This window comes from Urtica dioica, chromosome 4 (assembly GCF_054948205.1).
Source record: "Urtica dioica subsp. dioica isolate 48M chromosome 4, U.dioica_male_clone48M_v1_H2, whole genome shotgun sequence".
NCBI classification, from domain to species: domain Eukaryota; kingdom Viridiplantae; phylum Streptophyta; class Magnoliopsida; order Rosales; family Urticaceae; genus Urtica; species Urtica dioica.
Genome location: NC_142759.1, coordinates 26,471,574 through 26,490,218, shown reverse-complemented (window position 1 = coordinate 26,490,218; position 18,645 = coordinate 26,471,574). Strand labels below are relative to the sequence as shown.

The 18,645-nt window shown below is 36.0% G+C and overlaps 2 protein-coding genes and 1 pseudogene across 4 annotated transcripts; all 3 read left to right on the top strand.

Annotated features, from left to right (window-relative positions):
- Positions 1-531: 531 nt before the first annotated feature.
- Positions 532-1,041, top strand: LOC149401415 (norbelladine synthase pseudogene; annotated as a pseudogene).
- Positions 1,042-4,604: 3,563 nt separating this feature from the next.
- LOC149401414 (AT-rich interactive domain-containing protein 5-like) lies at positions 4,605-7,082 on the top strand. Of its 3 annotated transcripts, none has more exons than XM_089613185.1 (15): positions 4,605-4,725; positions 4,792-4,892; positions 4,999-5,063; positions 5,142-5,231; positions 5,296-5,426; positions 5,499-5,538; positions 5,612-5,664; positions 5,747-5,792; positions 5,862-6,062; positions 6,141-6,195; positions 6,271-6,328; positions 6,417-6,483; positions 6,553-6,603; positions 6,686-6,778; positions 6,860-7,082. In XM_089613185.1, the coding sequence occupies exons 4-15, from the start codon at positions 5,154-5,156 to the stop codon at positions 6,962-6,964; spliced, it is 978 nt and encodes a 325-aa protein (XP_089469311.1). In that variant the 5' UTR covers positions 4,605-4,725; positions 4,792-4,892; positions 4,999-5,063; positions 5,142-5,153; the 3' UTR covers positions 6,965-7,082. The 3 variants fall into 3 exon arrangements, with proteins under 3 accessions (XP_089469311.1, XP_089469312.1, XP_089469313.1); XM_089613186.1 differs by having other exon boundaries at positions 5,115-5,231; XM_089613187.1 differs by lacking the exon at positions 4,999-5,063 and having other exon boundaries at positions 5,105-5,231.
- A 3,685-nt stretch (positions 7,083-10,767) lies between these two features.
- Positions 10,768-15,972, top strand: LOC149401413 (cytochrome P450 CYP72A219-like). The gene is made up of 5 exons (XM_089611581.1): positions 10,768-11,097; positions 13,038-13,255; positions 13,811-14,061; positions 14,249-14,633; positions 15,332-15,972. Exons 1-5 carry the CDS (start codon positions 10,821-10,823, stop codon positions 15,755-15,757), a joined length of 1,557 nt encoding a protein of 518 aa, XP_089467707.1. The 5' UTR covers positions 10,768-10,820; the 3' UTR covers positions 15,758-15,972.
- The last annotated feature ends 2,673 nt before the right edge of the window (positions 15,973-18,645 follow it).

Below are 18,645 nucleotides of genomic sequence, written 5' to 3'. Positions count from 1 at the left end.
TAAGAATGAATGTTTGAGATAGGGGTTATAAGGACTGAAAGGGCATTTTTGTCTAAAAAGTGTCCAAAAATCTAATTTTACATATTATTAAATTAATAGGTCTAGTCTTGATATTTTGAGAATTTGAGGTATACAAAATAAATTTTCTCTTAGTAATTACCTGACCCTAAACTAGACGCCAAATGCATAAATTGTAAAATAAAAAAGGCGGTGAAAACCAGAAGAGAAATCAGGTTGATGGTATGTTCTAATGTTGGGAATGAGAAGATATTGGCCGTGGGGGGATGCGACGGTGTAGGTATCAAAAGACGACACTTAATGGCTCTGATATGTAACTTGTAACTTGAATCGCTTAATTAATTACTTAGCATGCATGCCCCTATAGATGTTGAAATATAATATATTTCATTACTCAGGTAGTTAATAGTTGTGTCTAGAGGTTTTCTTTATGCACTATAAATTGGGAATAACAAAAGCTCTTTTCTGTACTTGTAATGGTAGGAAAGAGAAGAGAATAGATAGATAGATAGAGAGAGACAGAGAGAGAGAGAGAGAGAGAGAGAGATGCAGAAGGGAGCGGAGAAGCATGAAGTGGAAATGGGTGTGGCGGCAAGCAAGGCGTGGGATCTGTACGGAACGCTGAAGCTGGCGAAGCTTGTGGAGGAGAAGCTTCCCTCCGTCGTGTCCTCCGCCACAGTCCTGGAGGGAGACGGCGGCGTGGGAACGCTGGTGCGAGTGAAGCTCAACCCAGCTTCCGGTTCGCCGGTGCCGGGCTTCACGGAGAAGTTCACTGTGGTCGACGCAGAGAAGCGTGTGAAGGAGACGGAGGTGGTCGAGGGCGGGTATCTTGACCTCGGCTTCACGCTCTACAGAGTCCGCTTCCAGATCGCCGACAAGTGTCCCGGGGAGTCCTGTCTCGTCACCTCCTCCGTCTATTATGAGGTCCCCCACGAGAACTCCTCCGCGTCCGATCTTGTCTCCATCGACTCACTCGCCGCCATTGCAACTCTCACCAACGACTATCTCACCACCACCTCCTAGTTCTTCTTCGCTTAATCATGTGTACGATGCCCATGGACAATGGCTAAAATGATAATAATAATAATAATGATTATAATAATCTCTGCGCATCCTTGTATATATCACTGTTTTTGCATGCCTACCCTGATCCCTGCCTTGGAATTTCCGAAATCACAATACACTACGATACTTGTTATTACAAAACAAACTAACCCTATCTCTACCAAATGTTATATATATATATATATATATATATATATATATATATATATATATATATATATATATATCAATTTATTATATTAAAAAAAATCTAATTAAAATAAATTTATGTAACAAAAAATAAATATTTAACAAAATTTAACAAAAACTTAGAAAATAAAGTCAGTTTAACAACTTATACAAAGAAAATGACTATTAAATAATAACTAATATTTTTCTATGATCCAAATAATACACTTTCAAATATGAGAGTCGACTATTAAAATCTTCAAATTGAAATTTTGAAAACCTTTGTTAGATGATAAAAAATCTTCAAAATAAAAGTTTGGGAGCCCCCATTGAAGATGAAGTTAAAAAAAGAGAGAAGATGAATAATTAGAGAGAGAGAGATACAGAAAACTGATGCGAAATGAAAAGAGAAAATAATAGAAAATGAGAAAAGAAATTGAAAAACCACTTTTAGGCATGCAAATAATTAGACGTGATTATATAAACAAAACATGATTATAGTGGATTAAAAAGGATGAATAGTATATAGTAGTAATTCAGTCGTCCGACAGTTGAGACGAAGACTCGCGCTGATTCAAAAATGAATCACATCAAAACGACGTTGTAGTCGAGAATTCGGCTCCAAGGCCGATCTAAGTGAGAAACCTTGGAACAAACCGATAAATAAAACCAGTAAAAGTGCATTCGTATAGTTAAACCAAGAATTATACTAGAGAGTTCCTTACCGTTCTTACGAAAATACTAAGAAACTGCAAGGCTAGTATTACTCCCATAAGTCGCATAGTCCAAGCCATAGCTCGCATGCACCTATGTATCCAGCACTAAGCTCGATTTAACTCAACTCTAGGGACACTGGAAAAAAAACCACTCGTTCATAATGCAAAAGCGAACCCTACCGAACAAAACATTGAAGAGAAGAGAAGCTAGCAGGTCAAAAACTAGTCGAATAATAAAACACGTGGCCACAAATAAAACTTAAGCAAAACGCACATCTTAACGGTTACTCCAAACACCCAAGAAAAATAAACACTCACTAAACATGATATGGGCGGATACATGAAAAATTGTCAAGGCGTGGGTTTTATCAATCCACGTACTCGACTCTAAAGTCTATAAATATACGAGAAAGCAACAAAAGCGGGGACATGCACATTTTCACACTCAAACTCGACCATAAAGTTTCACCTATTGTTTAGCACTATCAATTACATTATCTATTTTACTAGATTCGCTAGTATTTAAAGATAATCTTGCCTAGAAATTAGTAGTGCTCGGCACTTTATTGCTCGGTACTCAGTGTTCTTTGCGAGAAAATTGCTATAACAATTTTTGTCTATCAATAATAACCAACTAATTGTATATATAATTTCAAATCATCTCCCTCAAAAAATTTAGATAAAGTACACCTTGTCTATTTATTTTAAGACATTTTATCTTTCTGTAAAAAAAGAAATAATCTGATATTAAATTATATATTAATTTTTTATGCGGTAAAAATATATTTACTTTTTATATAGAAACTTTGGGTTCGTTAAAACCGAGGTTCAAAATATCGCGATGTATCGTTTTTTGAAGAGTCTCAGTAAAATATCAGCTATATTCATTATCGTTTTATAAATATCATTAAAATATCGATGATATATCGACAAAATATAGATATCTATTACTAGTTAAAAAATCCAAAATATCGACAAAATATCTTCTGAATTTGAATTTTTAATAAAAGAAAATAAATAATTTATTATTTACTTTTATTTTATTATTTATTATTTCTTACTCTTTATATCTTTTACTTATTGATTTTACTTAGTATTATCAATATTTCCTTATTTATATTTTATAATACATATAAATATATATATATATATATATATGACAAACTTTTTTATATGTATATATTTATATGTAAAATAAAAAAAATCAAGCTTTTGAATATATATGAGATTTTTTAGTATCTAACCTCTATTAAGAGGAGATTAAAATAGTAGTCATATTATCAATTTATTTTAAAAATTAGTCAACATTAATCAAAGTCCCAAAAATACTCTTCTCTCCCACACCCAAACACCACACCACAATCTTCCTCTCCGATCCACCGGATCTTCGCCGGAGACTCGACGTCTCTAGCGACAAAGAAAGAGCTTTGGACTCGATCGCCACCACCTCGTGTCCCTTTCGGAGAAGATCGCACCAATTCTCCTCACCGATGGTTCCGAGGTTGATTCCGACGTGGTTGTCGCTCGGGTCGCCAAATTTCGGCTTAAATCGCATGTCGAACTTGAGGACGGCGGAGGCGGGGCCGGCGCACACGGCGGTTGAGGTGCGATTTTAGATTTTAGGGTTTTTCGTTCGACAGTTAATTGGATTAACTGTACAGTTGATTTGATTAACTGTCTGTCACAATTGATCTGATTAACCGTATGTCACAATTGATCTGATTAGCTGTCTGTCACAGTTAATCTGATTAACTGTGACGAACTTCTTCCAAAAACGATTTCGAACATCGGCGAGTCTCGCGGTTGCGCCGATCCGGTTGTTCGAAGGTCGCAAGTTCAGTTATGCATATTAAATGTGATAGTTAATCGGATTAACTGTGAATGTTAATTCGATTAAGCGTGACGATCATCCTCCGGAAACAATCTCGAACATCAGCGAGTCATGCAGCTGCACAGATCCGACCGTTTGAAGGTAGGGTTGAGATTTCGCCGTTCGAAACTTTGATGAAAACTCGGATTCCGGCACCGGAGAAGGCGAAGATGAAAGTTAATAAGATTTATTGTTGTTTTTGTTACTGTTAATAAGATTTACTGTTGTTTTTGTTATGGGTAATGAGATTTACTATTTTTCTTGTTACCGTTAATATTATTTACTCTGACGGTTAATAATAACAACCCTTAAGGGTATTATTGGAATATTGGAATGTTATTATAAAAAATTGGTTACTTTCCTAAATATGTTAATAGTTAGACTATAATTTTAAAATAAGGGGCTGTTTAGTCTAGATACTTAGTCTGTCCAATATATATATATATATATATATATATATATATTATTATATTTTATTTTTTATTTTATATATACTTAGTCTAGATAATTAAATATATTTTATTTTTTAATTATATTTTACTATAAGATTTTTATCGTTATATTGATCGATAATCGATATATTATCGATCTATCATAGATATCATCGACAATCGGTATTAAAATTGTTATTGAATATCCATCGATATATCCGTCGATAATCAATATATCAGTAAAATCAGAATTTTGAGATCAATACCAATATCGGTATTTTAATACTTCGTTAAAACTTAAAACTAAATCAAGTTGATGTGTCCGTTTTTTTTTCAATTTTCACCCTTAGTCATAATTGGTATTAAAAAAAAAGTTAAATAAAAAGAGGAAAACTGTGTGGCTCCGCCGAAATTAACTCCATCGTCGTATTCAGTCGCTGTATGCCACCAAACTCAGGTAATCTTTCTTTCTGTACTTGAGGTTGAGGGCCAACGATAAACGTTTTTACTTGACCGGGCTTAGGGTTTGAGTAAGAGAGGGGTCCCGAGACAGAGAGAGAAAACGACTGAACCGATATAAGAAGGATGGTCGGGGATTGATGCTCGTCGGAATTTGAATTCAAGGTAAGATTCTGATTCATCCTCTCCTCTATTCTCCGAATTTCAGTTTTGGAATTCTAGGGTTTTTATTTGGATTCATGAAATCGAATTGGGAATTCTTGATTTCTAGGATTGTAACTGAAATCTGAATTGGGAGATTCGAAGGAGTAGCAGCGAGGTCGAAGCTTGTTCGAGGTAATCCTTAATTCCTTTCTTCTTTGTTGAACATTGATTAGAATCAGGCAGGATTCGGTTTTGGGTTTGATTTATCAGAGTCGGAAGAATATGGAGGATGAGGAGAAGTCGGTGAAGGGTTCAGAAATGGAAATGTCTCCTAAAGTCAACGCCTGGGAGGATGTTGAGGTACGTTGGTCAACGGCTGTGTTGGTGTGAGTGTGAGTTTGACTTGTTACGTGAGATGACACAGATGGGGGAGGGAGAGGACGGCTCTGCTGAACAGCAAGCGGCGTTTATGCGAGAGCTTGAGGACTTCCACAGAGACAAGGCTCTGGATTTCAAAGCCCCAAAGTTTTATGGCGAATTACTCAACTGTCTCAAGTAACTATAACTAATCTCCTCTAAACACGCTTGTGCTTGTGCTTGTGCTTGTGCTGACTTGGATTGGTTTAGGTTATGGAGAGCTGTGATCCGCTTGGGCGGCTATGAAGTGGTACGCTGATGATGATCTCTTTGTCTGTCCAAACTAGAGATCGAGTATGTGATAATCTAAACTGTGCACACAGGTTACGTCATCCAAATTGTGGCGCCAAGTAGGAGAGTCGTTCCACCCTCCAAAGTAAGTACGGAACCCATTCCTGTGCTTTGACTGCAATTTGTTGCTGGCTGTGCCTTGACTGCCATCACTTGTCGACGAGCAGAACATGTACGACGGTGTCCTGGACATTCCGCATTTTCTACGAGAAGGTAATATTTTGTCTCTTTCATTCATTCATTCATTCGTAGTAAAAGTAATAGTAGCACCACTATTGGCAGGCACTTCTGGAGTATGAAAAGCATAAGAGACAAAGCGGTGAACTCCAACTGGCGGTTGTATCGCTGGCCCCTCAGGTCACAACCGTCGAAAAGGAAGCGGGAAGTGGTCAGCCGGGGAGGGCAAGGAGGGATGCCGCCGCTCGTGCCATGCAGGGCTGGCATGCCCACCGCCTTCTCGTCAACGACCCCCTCCTTCTTAAGGTGCCACGCTCTCTCTCTCTCTCTCATTCTCTCTCTCTCTCTCTCTCTCTCTCTCTCTCTCAACTATGTTTTCTGCAGGACAAAACTGTTACTTCTTCTGCATCAAAGCGCGAGAAAAATCTGAAAAGCATTGGTATGGAAATCATCCCAGAAATATGTATAAGAAGTTAACAGCACCAAGTGTTAATTTGTTTGGTATATGTTTCAGGGTCCCTGAAGCACAAGACCCAAGATCTTCCCGAGAAAACTTCACATGCCGATAAGCAGTTGACACCTCTATTCCACTGAACAAAATGCTTTTGTGTTTGTACTCTTAGAAACTGCTAAAATGGAAGGAATATGTACTTTTGACAGAGTGATGTGGAGTGCTGTTGATGTTGGGCCTCTAGCGGATTGGGTCAAGATCAATGTGCGAGAAACTGTGAGTGTTTTGTAACAAATCCATAAATAAATGAGGTGTTAGTTGACTCACTGCTTGTGTGGTGGTCAGAAAGATTGCTTTGAGGTATACGCGCTACTTCCTGGGCTTTTGAGAGAAGAGGTACTTTTCTTTCTTTTTTTCCGTTCATGTATTATTGTCAATGCTGATGTGGCAGTAGTGATAAGAGAGATGGGCTGGTCAGGTTCGGGTTCAGTCGGATCCGGCGGGGCGTTTGGTGATAACAGGTCAGCCAGAGCAGGTGGACAATCCGTGGGGCATTACTCCTTTCCAAAAAGTGAGCCATCTTTTGTTTGTTGGTTTGTTTCTTTCTTTCTTTGTTTGAACAAAATAACTGAAGTGATTGGAGGAACGTCAGGTGGTGAGCTTGCCGGGCCGAATCGATCCGCTTCATACTTCGGCTGTCGTCAGTCTTCACGGCCGACTCTTTGTCAGAGTACCCTTCGAACACGCGCCCCTTTAACAATCAGACTTTGCTCAATTTAGATCAAGTTTAGCCTTTATTTATTATGCACGTGTCTGGATTATGTTCACTTGCAGATGACGCTAATCTTTATTATCAAATTTACTGTTTGCTCGTAGTTATTATCTCTTAAAATCTATTGAATGATTGTAACGTTGATTGTCACATAAATTCTCCGATGTGCTACTATCATGGTGGACCGCCTCCTGTTTTCCGCTGCCACTGCTACGCACATTACCATCGGATTCGTACTTTCACACTCTTCCTTGAATTCACCCTCATTCTTCGTACTGCTTCCTACCCTATATACATACACATTTACAGAGTGGATGCTTGATGATTGCTTCACCTATCACCTCATCCCTGTATATATTTTCGCAGTAGGGAACATGGAGAGTTGATTGAAGAAAGGGTTTGTTTGAGATTATTTGAACTTCAATTTTTCCCCCTCATCGAGCTTTAGTGAGTTATTTTTAATTTGTTGGGTCAATGTATATGCAGACTTAGACTGATTGAGGAATTATACAAATGATTCAATATATTTCTAAGCATAAGATTTCGACTCCGGTGTAACAAACATTACATTTATACAACAGTGCAAATTTGGGTTTAAAAAATTAATTGCTGACGTTTTTTTTTTTAACTAACAGTACACTGACCAAAATTAATAGTTAAAAAAACACCTAAATCATTGATAGTGAAAAGAACACTCAAACCATACAATACAGAGGCATAAACATACATATATGCACCTGTACTGAATATGTTGCATACATATAAACAATACGGTTTAACTAAGCGCCTAATTAACAAAAAGGAACGAAAATATTTACACTAAAAGAGCAGTAAACTGAGAAATACATATAGAGCAGTAGTATTAGATATTAAATTTTTTTTTTTTACCAAAAAAAGAGTGTTTAACTAATAGTGGTCTACATAAACAAAATATGCGAAGGCTCGATAAAGCATGCAAAACCGGCATGATATTCTATTCACAGAAATGTTTCGGAATTAGACTACCATTTCATATTCTATTTTTTGCTTCTTCTTCGAACTTGATTCCAAATCGTCCCTTGGTATTTCAATATCTTTGATTTTCTCTTCAGGAAGTTGGTAGACTTGGTTAATGTATCGTGCAATTGTACTTTCTATAGTAGTATTTTTTTGTAGAGGAAATGCATTGATGATTTCTTCTCCAGGCTTGAAGATTGTTTCAAGTGAGGATTTGTTTGAGCCCTTAAATTAAGATACAATAATATGAAAATGTGATGATGAAGTGTATGAATTAGTTTATGAAACAGAAGCAAGATGAGATGCTTGTAAGTTTTTCTATTGTTTGTAGTGTTTTTACTTATTTTACTTTTTCTATAGTTGCTGATAATTGTTAAAGCATTGCAGGAAAATAGCTCCTCTACAGTGTGTGCGAAACAAGTTGCGTCATTTTTGTACTGGTGCTCGATTATCGGTAAATATAATGTGAATTCGTAACCTGTTGAAAAATATTTTTGATGTTATTTTGGAAAAATTAATATGGCCGATTAAAAGTAAAGAGAAATCGCGTAATAAGAGTTTACCATGGAAAATGATAACAAAAGCAGGCGACATAGCAAATATAAATGAATTCTTGAAACGAAATAAATGCAAATTAAAGTAGGCAAACAATTTACTTATGTAATGAAGACCAAGTGTGGATCATTGTTGAAAATCGTCATTATTAAATTTCTAGTGATTCCACGTCAAAGGCCCCAACGGGCCAATTCCGCGTCAAAGCCCAACTCGGGCACATGCAGGCGAAAAAGCCCGTCCAGAATAGGCCCGGCCCGAGCCAGCGCGCCGTGCTACAAACACACGCGCGGTTGCTTTTGGTCGTCGCGCGTGACTCGCCTATGGCGTGCCACTGCCAGTGCGCAAACATGTGTCCTCGCGCGCGCGCACATGCACTTGCGCATGTGTGGGCGCCTATGCACTTGTGTAATAGATATATACACACTGCACCGGTGGATATTAACGTATCAGGTAAAGGGAAACTTTTTCTGATTTATTTATTATTATTATTATTATTTTCGTAGATCCACATGTTTTCTCTGCAGTGGACTGAAGTGGTGGTTAAATTTCCATGTAAATTAGAGAAGAGTGTGTATCATGCATTTGTCATATCTGGTGCGAACCTCGCCTTATCCTTATCCGTCGTTGTATTCTAAGAAATTTTCCCCAAATAATCCGATGTATGTGAGAGAGCGATAACAAGCGCTTCAAAAAATTCATCAAACATTTCTCGATGTTTTCCATTTTGTGCTTGTTCTTACCGGTTGAGGTTTATATCGGTTTTATTATTGTATTTGTATTTTTTCATCCTGATTTGTCTTTTGTTTCCATTTTGTTTATTTTAATCGTTATTAGTTTTCTTGTTTGATTATTTTTTTAATTATGTTACAAATCATCTTTATATTCCCACACAATATTATTCCAAATATTAAAAAATTATGAATAGTTAAATTACCTCAGGTTGTGTTTATTTTATACTGATGATCAAAGATTCCACAACACCGTAGAAAAGTCATATGTTTTTTTCCTTTACTATAATGGTCAAATGTTCAAGCTTACATAATAATAATAATAATAATAATAATAATAATAATAAATCAGTTGCAAATAAAACCAGTGCTTATAAAAGCGTCATGGCTGAGCTCACCTTTTTTTGAGTTTAATGCCGAAACAAACAAGTTCTTCACTCATAATGAAATATATAAATTAGGTTAATATTTGCTTAATCCACTATTCTATGTCTAGGTATTTCTAGTCAAATGCAGTCGTGGAATTCGAACACAGCGTCGAACACACATTTTTTATGCAGCATTTATCAGGAAGTCTCACATTATCTTTTTTGGTCTTTTACAAAATCACGACGTAGTTATTAATTTTGAGATGAAATCCATTATTTATAGCAACTAAAAATATAAGCAAATTTTTTTGCAACTAAAAAAATTGAACGCAAAAGAAAAAAATAATTTTAGCAACTTAAAAATCGGATTCTATAGACATTTGTTAAATCCAAAACTAAAAGCTTGGCAACAACTATATATTTTGTATTAAGAACTTGGCTTTTATCAATTTTTTTAACTACGTACATCTAAAAGATCATATGGCAACTATATTCTTTATATTAGTATTTATCAATATTCTTGCCTAGATCGACTCGTATTATACATATTTCAAAAGATAAATCTGTCACAAATATTTTGGTTCTAATAAAAAATTTGACGGTTAATGAAAATTCATTTAATTTCAGCACTAATTAATTTGGTTGAGGATGATCTAAATCATCAGAAGCGGAATTGAGATATAAATGTGTGACAATCTTTTTTTCTTTTAATTATTATTTTTAAATATAAGGTTGTAATGGGATTACGAGTTTAGGATCATATTCTGTGATGACACGCTGCACCGGTGGACATTAACGTATCAGCTAGAGGGAAAGTTTTCCTGGTTTATTTTTTATTATTATTATTTTCGTGGACCCAAATTCTTCCTCTTCCGTGGACAACAAGAAGCGGTGGATGAATTTCCTTGTAGATTACGTATGAGACGAGAGTGTTTCACGTATTTATCACAATGTGATTGTGAACCCACATATTTTTGACCAGACATATACATAGAACAATAAGAGAGTCGTCATCTTTCTTCTGGGCCATACTTCTAGATGGTTGTAAGATTTTTATTCGCTCCTTTACTTCTTTACCAAGCTCAACATATCTATATATAAGTCTTCCTTATATAGTCTCACACAACACACACACACACACACACACACACACACAAAGTAAGTAAGTAGAAACAGAATACTTGTTTAATAACTATGGAAGTCTCGGGTATTATGATTTCAACGTTGTTGTTTAGCTCAATCATAACGGTATGTGCATGGAAGGTGTTGAACTGGGTTTGGGTGAGACCGAAGAGGCTGGAGAGAAGCCTTAAGCAACAAGGTTTTAGTGGGAACTCTTATAGGCTTTTTTACGGAGACTTGAAAGAGAGCTTTGCGATGAGTACGGAAGCAAGGTCTAAGCCCATCAATCTCACCGATGAAGCACCGCCTCGTGTCTTTCCCTTTATCCATCACATCGTCAAGACTTTTGGTATGTATCTGAATATATCCGCTGGTTTTTTTTTTTTTTTTTTTTTTTTTCTTCTTCGCATTGATTTTTTGAGTAATTATAAGTAAAGACGTGCTTTAAGAACTACTCAGTGCATAAACAAGGTAAACAAAAAAAATATATATTAGGATTTAGGGGGAAGTTGAACTCTGCTACAAAAAAAACCGCGGCTATCAATTAGGATTTTTTTTTTTCCCCTTATAGTCCACTGTGTTTTTTTTTTAAGTTAATATTCGTATAAAGGTACCACTGTGCATTAATGATGAAACTAATTATAAATGCATAATCTCCTGGTAATTTTCGTTATAATAAGTTGATCTTTTTTCAACATCAGTTAATACAAGCTCAGCCGACTTTAGTTCCGCAGGAAAAATAGAGAAAATATTATCTAGAATTAGATTAATGTGACGTTTTTTTTCTATATAACTCCAAACCTTATCTTCTAGGGATGGATTCATGAATATTCGTCCAAATGGCTGTTAGTGTCACACGTACGTGGCATGGATATTATGGCCCATTACGCTCAACGTGTATCATTTTGCGGTTGTGATAGATTCTATTATTCCAAAAAATTGAATAAAGATCTACGACGAAGCTGAATGAGAAAGTGCTGACTTTATTGTTTATGGTATTTTTTTAGGAAGACCAACAGCTGCATGTTGTCGCTAGATAAAAATTCCATAAAATAATCCTTAAATATATTTGAGTTTTTTTCTCAACATATATATTTTTATGATGCATCACAAATAAATAATCTTCATGGAGTAAACACCTCATCTTAGGTTAGATCTACTCGATCCAGTTTGACTTTCTGGAATTTATGTTTTAATTCGCCCATATAAATATTGTATAATTTATTTTAGGGGGGTTGTAAAAATATCATAAAAACCGTAATTAAACCCGACTATCAACTTTTTAAACCGTCAATCCGGTTTAAAACATTTTTTTTTGTCTAATTCAGTCTGGTCCAATTTTGTAGACAGATCTAAAATGGTCCGGTGCAATTAAAATGATCGCGATTTAGACCGGTCCTGATTTTGTAAGATTTTTTTAATGGTTCTTAAACATTAGAAATAACTAATTTAGGCTTGAGATCTTAATTAATATATGCCTATGTTACTCTTTAATTTTATTTTTTTTTGTTACTTGTTTTTACTAAGTTTGTAAGAAAAAGAAATTACTCAAACCGGTTTACAACACTTTAAAGCACTGGACCGGTCTCAAACAATTTGATCCAGATAGTCTAATCTGATTTGGAGATCAGTTCCACACTGAACCGTACACACCCAATTATTGTACCATGTTAAACAGATAGTATTGACATATAAATAGAGTCTACTAATCAAGTCATATGAGAAAGAACATTTATTTATGTAAAAACAATTATTAAGATATGAATCGCACTCTATTTTTGATAAACTAATTTCAAAAATTGATAGTAGCTAGTTTTATAACATCCACAACCACAATTCCTTTTTTTTTTTTTTTTTTTCTTTCTCATCCAGTGAATATATCTATCATTTCACTCCGTTTAATAACTCAAGACTAGTTAGAAATTAAAAGTATTAAAACTTAGCTAAAATTATTCATACTTAATTAATATAGCTTTAAATTAATAACATAAAATATAAAACTAAAAATTACTAGTACTAAAACTTAGCTAAAATTATTCATACTTAATTAATATAGCTTTAAATTAATAAGATAAAATATAAAACAAATGCTTAGTTGGAAATTATATTGGATTTAATTTTCCTTTCTAGTTGAACTAAAACTAAAAATCCAAAAACCATTAAAAACACTTGTAAATATTATATGAATTGTGCATCTTTTTATATTATTTGAAATGGCCATTACTGACAAGTTAAACTTACTGTATATGTCGATTGTTTCTGAATATGGTTTAAATTGAAAAATTGCAGGTAAAGATTCTTATATGTGGGTTGGGCCCACACCAAGGGTGAATATCACGGATCCAGAAAATATAAGTAAAGTTTTGACCAAAATCAGTGATTTTCCAAAGCCTCATTCGAATCCACTTGCCGAATTGCTAGCCACTGGTCTTGCAAATTATGAGGGTGATAAATGGGCTAAACATCGTAGAACAATTAATCCAGCTTTCCACGTCGAGAAACTCAAGGTACTTCAATCAACAAACTATTATAGTTTATAGTAAAAACTATGAGTCTTTAATTAAGTAATAAGTTTGAAGGATGAGTATATTTCACTTCTTAGTGTAGTACTACAAGTTGAGTTGGCAATTTTACATACTAACCGTTATCCGAGTTAAACGAGCCAAGTAATTCTCGCTCTTAATTGGTAAACAGATAAGACCCGTTAACATTTTAGCGAGTCTAAATCCGAGTAACAAAATAGGTTGACCTATACCCATCCGGCCGGTTGATACTTAAATAAGTACTTTCATTAGGATTCAATCCAGAGTCCTTTAGGTTGTTTCAAGCATTATTTACTAGACTAACATTCTAAATTGATAACATTAATTTATTATTTTTTATAATTAGACAAACTAATTTAACAAAAAAAAAGATACTAGACCACAACCTCTGAGTTTGACGTCGTCCCTATATTGTTGGTTATTAGTATTATTGTGTTTGTTACTCTTAGTCTTATAAGAGTACTGTTAAAATTTCAAGAGAAATAAGTGTTAATAATTTGTTTATTATTATCTACGTAGCGAATGGTTCCGGCATTTAAATTGAGTTGCGACGAGATGTTAAAGAAGTGGGAGAATACAGTGAATGAGAGTGGGGAAGGAAAGTGTGAGATAGACATATGGCCCGACCTCCAGAGTTTGACCGCCGATGTGATTTCTCGCACGGCTTTCGGAAGTTGTTACGAAGAAGGCCGTAGAATATTCCAACTTCAGACTCACCAAGCCGAGCTCATTATCAAATCAATTCGATCCGTCTACATTCCTGGATGGAGGTTAGCATTTGGGAAGTTTTCAATAATTGATTTTCCCTTTTTATAATCATTGAATACAGTGAATGAAATTTCCTGACCAATTGTTTGTGTTTAGTTACTGCCCAATATATTTGGATTTTTTTTTTTTGTGTGATTAAAATTATAAAAATCAGGTATGTGATAAATAAATTGACTATTTGTATTATAGATTCATGCCAACGAAGCTGAACAGAAAGATGAAAGAGAATGAGAGAGAAGTAAGCGGACTATTGAAGGTTATGATCGAAAAGAGAGAGCAGGCAATAAGAGCCGGCAAAGCGCCCGATGACTTGTTAGGAATTCTCATGGAATCAAATCTTAGGGAAATTATGGAAAACGGGAATAAGAAAAGCGCGGGAATGAGCGTCAGAGATGTTATTGAGGAATGCAAACTATTTTATTTTGCCGGCCAAGAGACCACCTCGAGTTTGCTTGTTTGGGCTATGGTGATGCTTAGTAGATTCCCCGATTGGCAAACTCGAGCTAGAGAAGAGGTCTTAAAAGTCTTTGGCGAAAAAACTCCGGATTTTGACGGCTTAGCTCATCTTAAAGTGGTAAGTTATTTTAGCGTGAGTGTGACAATACTTTGTGAAAATTCTGAGGTGACCTACTATAAATAGCGTAACCACCTAATCACTGCGAGTCATAATTTGAACTCAGGGTGACATATATAATTAAAATTTGTGTAAAAAATAGGATTCATTAGAAAATTAGCCATCTTAAATATTTGATATTGTTAAATAGTCTAACGTTTGGTAAATATTAGGCAAATAACCAATTTCATATATTTACAAACGTAAATCTTAAGTAAATAATCACTGCCATATATAGCCACATCATCATTTATAGTTATTTACCTAAGATTTACCAAACGTTGACTATTTAGCAATATCAAATGTTTAAGTTTGCTATTTTCCTAAGTTTTTTATAGTCCATGAGAGTAGATATGCAAATGTTTAATTTTGGGGTAAAATATAAGAAAAACATAGTAAAATAAGGATAAAAAAAAATCAATTTGTAAGAGTAAATGATCAAAACTATTTAATATTAACAAATTATAAATGTACCTTCAATATTTTTATAAATTTATTTTTCCCTTTAGAAAACTATGATTAGAATATTAACAAATTATAAATATACCTTCAATATTTTTATTAATTCATTTTTCCCTTTAGAAAACCAGGATTAGATTTATAGATTTGGAATACATTTGTTACACTAATACATAATTACTAAACAATTTTTGTTGCAGATGAACATGATTTTGCATGAAGTTCTTAGATTATACCCTCCGGCAGCCATAATCGTCCGAAAAGTCTTCGAGGAAACACGGCTCGGAAAGTTTTTGCTACCGGGCGGAATTGAACTCTCAATGTCCCCGATTTTGGTGCATTACGACACTCAATTGTGGGGCGAAGATGCAAAGGAGTTCAAACCCGAGAGATTCTCCGAGGGAATCTTGAAGGCGACCAAGGGACGGGTTTCGTTCTTTCCCTTCGGTTGGGGGCCTCGGATTTGCATCGGACAAAATTTTGCGATGACCGAAGCTAAAATGGCGTTGGCGTTGATATTGCAACGCTTCACTTTCGAGCTCTCTCCGTCTTATTCACACGCGCCCTACACTGTTATCATTCTCCAGCCACAATTTGGTGCTCACTTAATTTTGCACAAACGCTGAGAGACCTAGATCATTAATCATAAATTAAGGGTAACTTATAGAAATTACCCACAGTCGTCTCTTTTTTTTTTGTATTAAGTTTATATGTGTAATTGTAAGATTAAGAGTAGTTGGTTTGCGACGAGCTAGTTGCTATTTTGCATATGAGATCAAAGGAATGGATTTATCTTTATTATTTCATATACAAACTGTTTTAGCATCTTAAATTTTTATTTTTAAGTTATATTTATGAACCTTACAATAAAAAGTTGATTACACCAAACACTCTTAGTCCCGAGATTGAAAACAAACCTCCCAAAAATATGTTATCAGATTTTCACACGAAAAAAAAATGTAATGAAAATGATACAGGAAGACAACGACAGAGAGGTAAGGGAAACGGCAGTACGTTTTATATGAAATAGACAGAAATATAATTAAACAACATAGATATTAAGATATTGTAATAAAAGAATCCTGGTTATTATGTCTTTCTGTCTCTGAAATTCTGATTAGTCACAAAGACAAGATGTCGCACACAATGTGTCCGACAACTTGCTTGAACACAGATAATAGATAATCAACAAACAGTGCGATAAATAAGCGACACACAATATGGTTACCCAGTTCGGTACAATATCACCTACGTCTGGGGGCACTCTGCCAGTGGAAAGGATTTCACTATATAGTAGTCAATAGTACAAGCAAGGTCTTATATGATTACAACAAAAAATCAAAGCCCTAGAAACTATTACCACGAGTGAACACCTAGACCAGGGACTCCCCCTGAATTTGAGATCCTTCTCAATTCCACTCTTCAAGCAAACACCTACGCCCGGATGACTTCAGTCTTCAAACGCACGTGAGTCTTCGATCACGTAAACACATAACCCAAATCACTCAAACACTCAATCTTCTCAAACAGTATTTGGTGAATAACACCGCTCTTATCAAAACACAAAGCCTCCCAATCCGCCGGTCTTGCACGTCTAGGAGCTCTAAGCATTTTGAAAAAGCGTCAAGGCTGCTAAGGGGGAAGCGCATGGCTTTTATAGCAGTTGCACAAACCTGGAAGTGTATCTAGGGTTTCCTCACCCATTCTCGCAAGAATATCACGTAATAAAATTACCAGCGAGGCAATCTGACAAAACCGGAAACTTGACAGAAATATTGTCTGCGCACAGGAGGAAGGATTTCTTACCAGAAGCTGTAGCATGAAGACCGACATCTTTCCATACAACTTGCACTAAAAAATAAGGCCAACTTAACGTAACAAAAATCTCCCCCTTTGGCTATTTTTTAGGCAAACACTTCCAGAGCAGTTCTCAATCAAGCGTCATGACCAGAAAAGAGCGTCAAAATAAATTATCTCATGTCAAAATAAATGACCTTCATGACGCTTCTCCCCCCGATTGCCTCAAAAACATACCAAAGGCAAGGATCGACCAAGACAGAGGGAGGAAAAACAGCAAACAGTCTGAGCATATACAAGAGAACTGAAGCAAGCAAAAGATATATCAACACCCAACAAAGTCTGAACTTAGTCTTGAACAAACAAACCAGAGAGGTAGCAGAGGTTAAACACAAAAAGAAGTAGGGGTGTTTCATACACACAACATCAACAAGCAAGAAAAAGAAAAAGGAGAAGTTCAAAAGTTACATACCATAGACAAAGAGCGTAATGTGCCCTTGGAAGACCAAAATTTGGTCTCATCACCAATGATTTCTTTTGCAATGACGTCCAGAGAAGGAACACGATCAGCAGTGATTATTTTCCCTCGACCAAGGAAATTATTGATAACATCTGGGATATCTCAAAGCAATTCCCTCTGACATACACTTTCGTGAATTCAGCATCATCAGGAATATCAAAAGAAGAAGAGAGGTTGACTATAAATTCCTTCACCAGAGTGGGGTAGTAGACAACAATGTTGGTGAATGTCTTGAGCATCTCAGCATCGTGTAGGAGTTCCATGACGACTCCTATCTTTTGAGCTTCGCTAGACAGCTCTTTTTCAGGAAAGGTAGCACGATGATACACAAACCTCCACTTAAGAACCCCGTCTTCCTTATGAAAGGAAACATTGTCCATGGGAGCAGCATGGACATTCTTAGGAAGCTTTTGACCTCCCACAGATCTCTTGTTTCCAATGCCAAGATATATCACAGGTTCCTCTTCTTCAGCTTCAATGGGCTCATCAGCAACGGGCATAGATGTCACAACAGGCTTTTTCCCTTTCTTCTTGTTTAGTCCAACCTTAACCTTTCTCTTCTTTTTCTTTTCCTTGATAGGAGCAACGGTCTCACTTTCCTCCATTATCTTTCTCTTCTTCTTCTTCTTTTTCTCAAACAGAAGAGTAGCAATACACACGTCATCATCATGCTGAACTTTCTCCTTTAGAGAGGTAAGAACATCCTCTCCAACATCTTGCCGCTCATCAGTCTTATCCTTGTCCACCTGAGCAGAGGATGTCAGGACATCCTTCACAACATCTTGTCACAGACCCAGAATTTCCCCAATCACATCATCATGTGGGGGTTCTTGTTCATCAAGAAGAGATTCTAAAACATCATTGTCCCTATGGTTCTCTTCAACAAGTTCAGGAGGAATAGTGGAGTCAGAATTACCTTGAACCATCTTGTGTGGGCTTTCAAGAGGAGAGGCGCTTGTGTGGGCTTCTTCCATGGAAGCGACATTAACATCCTCTCTCTCTTCAGACGTGCTACTAGAACTGACATCGCCTGTAATGTCGGTGATCGATAATGCAGCTTTCTTGATCATGGCCTTTCTCGTGGCGGCAAGGGAATGGTTTACAGGTGGAACTAACGACCCAGACATGGCACCTCCGGCCTGACCATCGACGCGATTACTAGGTCGCATTCCACGAACCCGGACCCCGTGCTTGTTG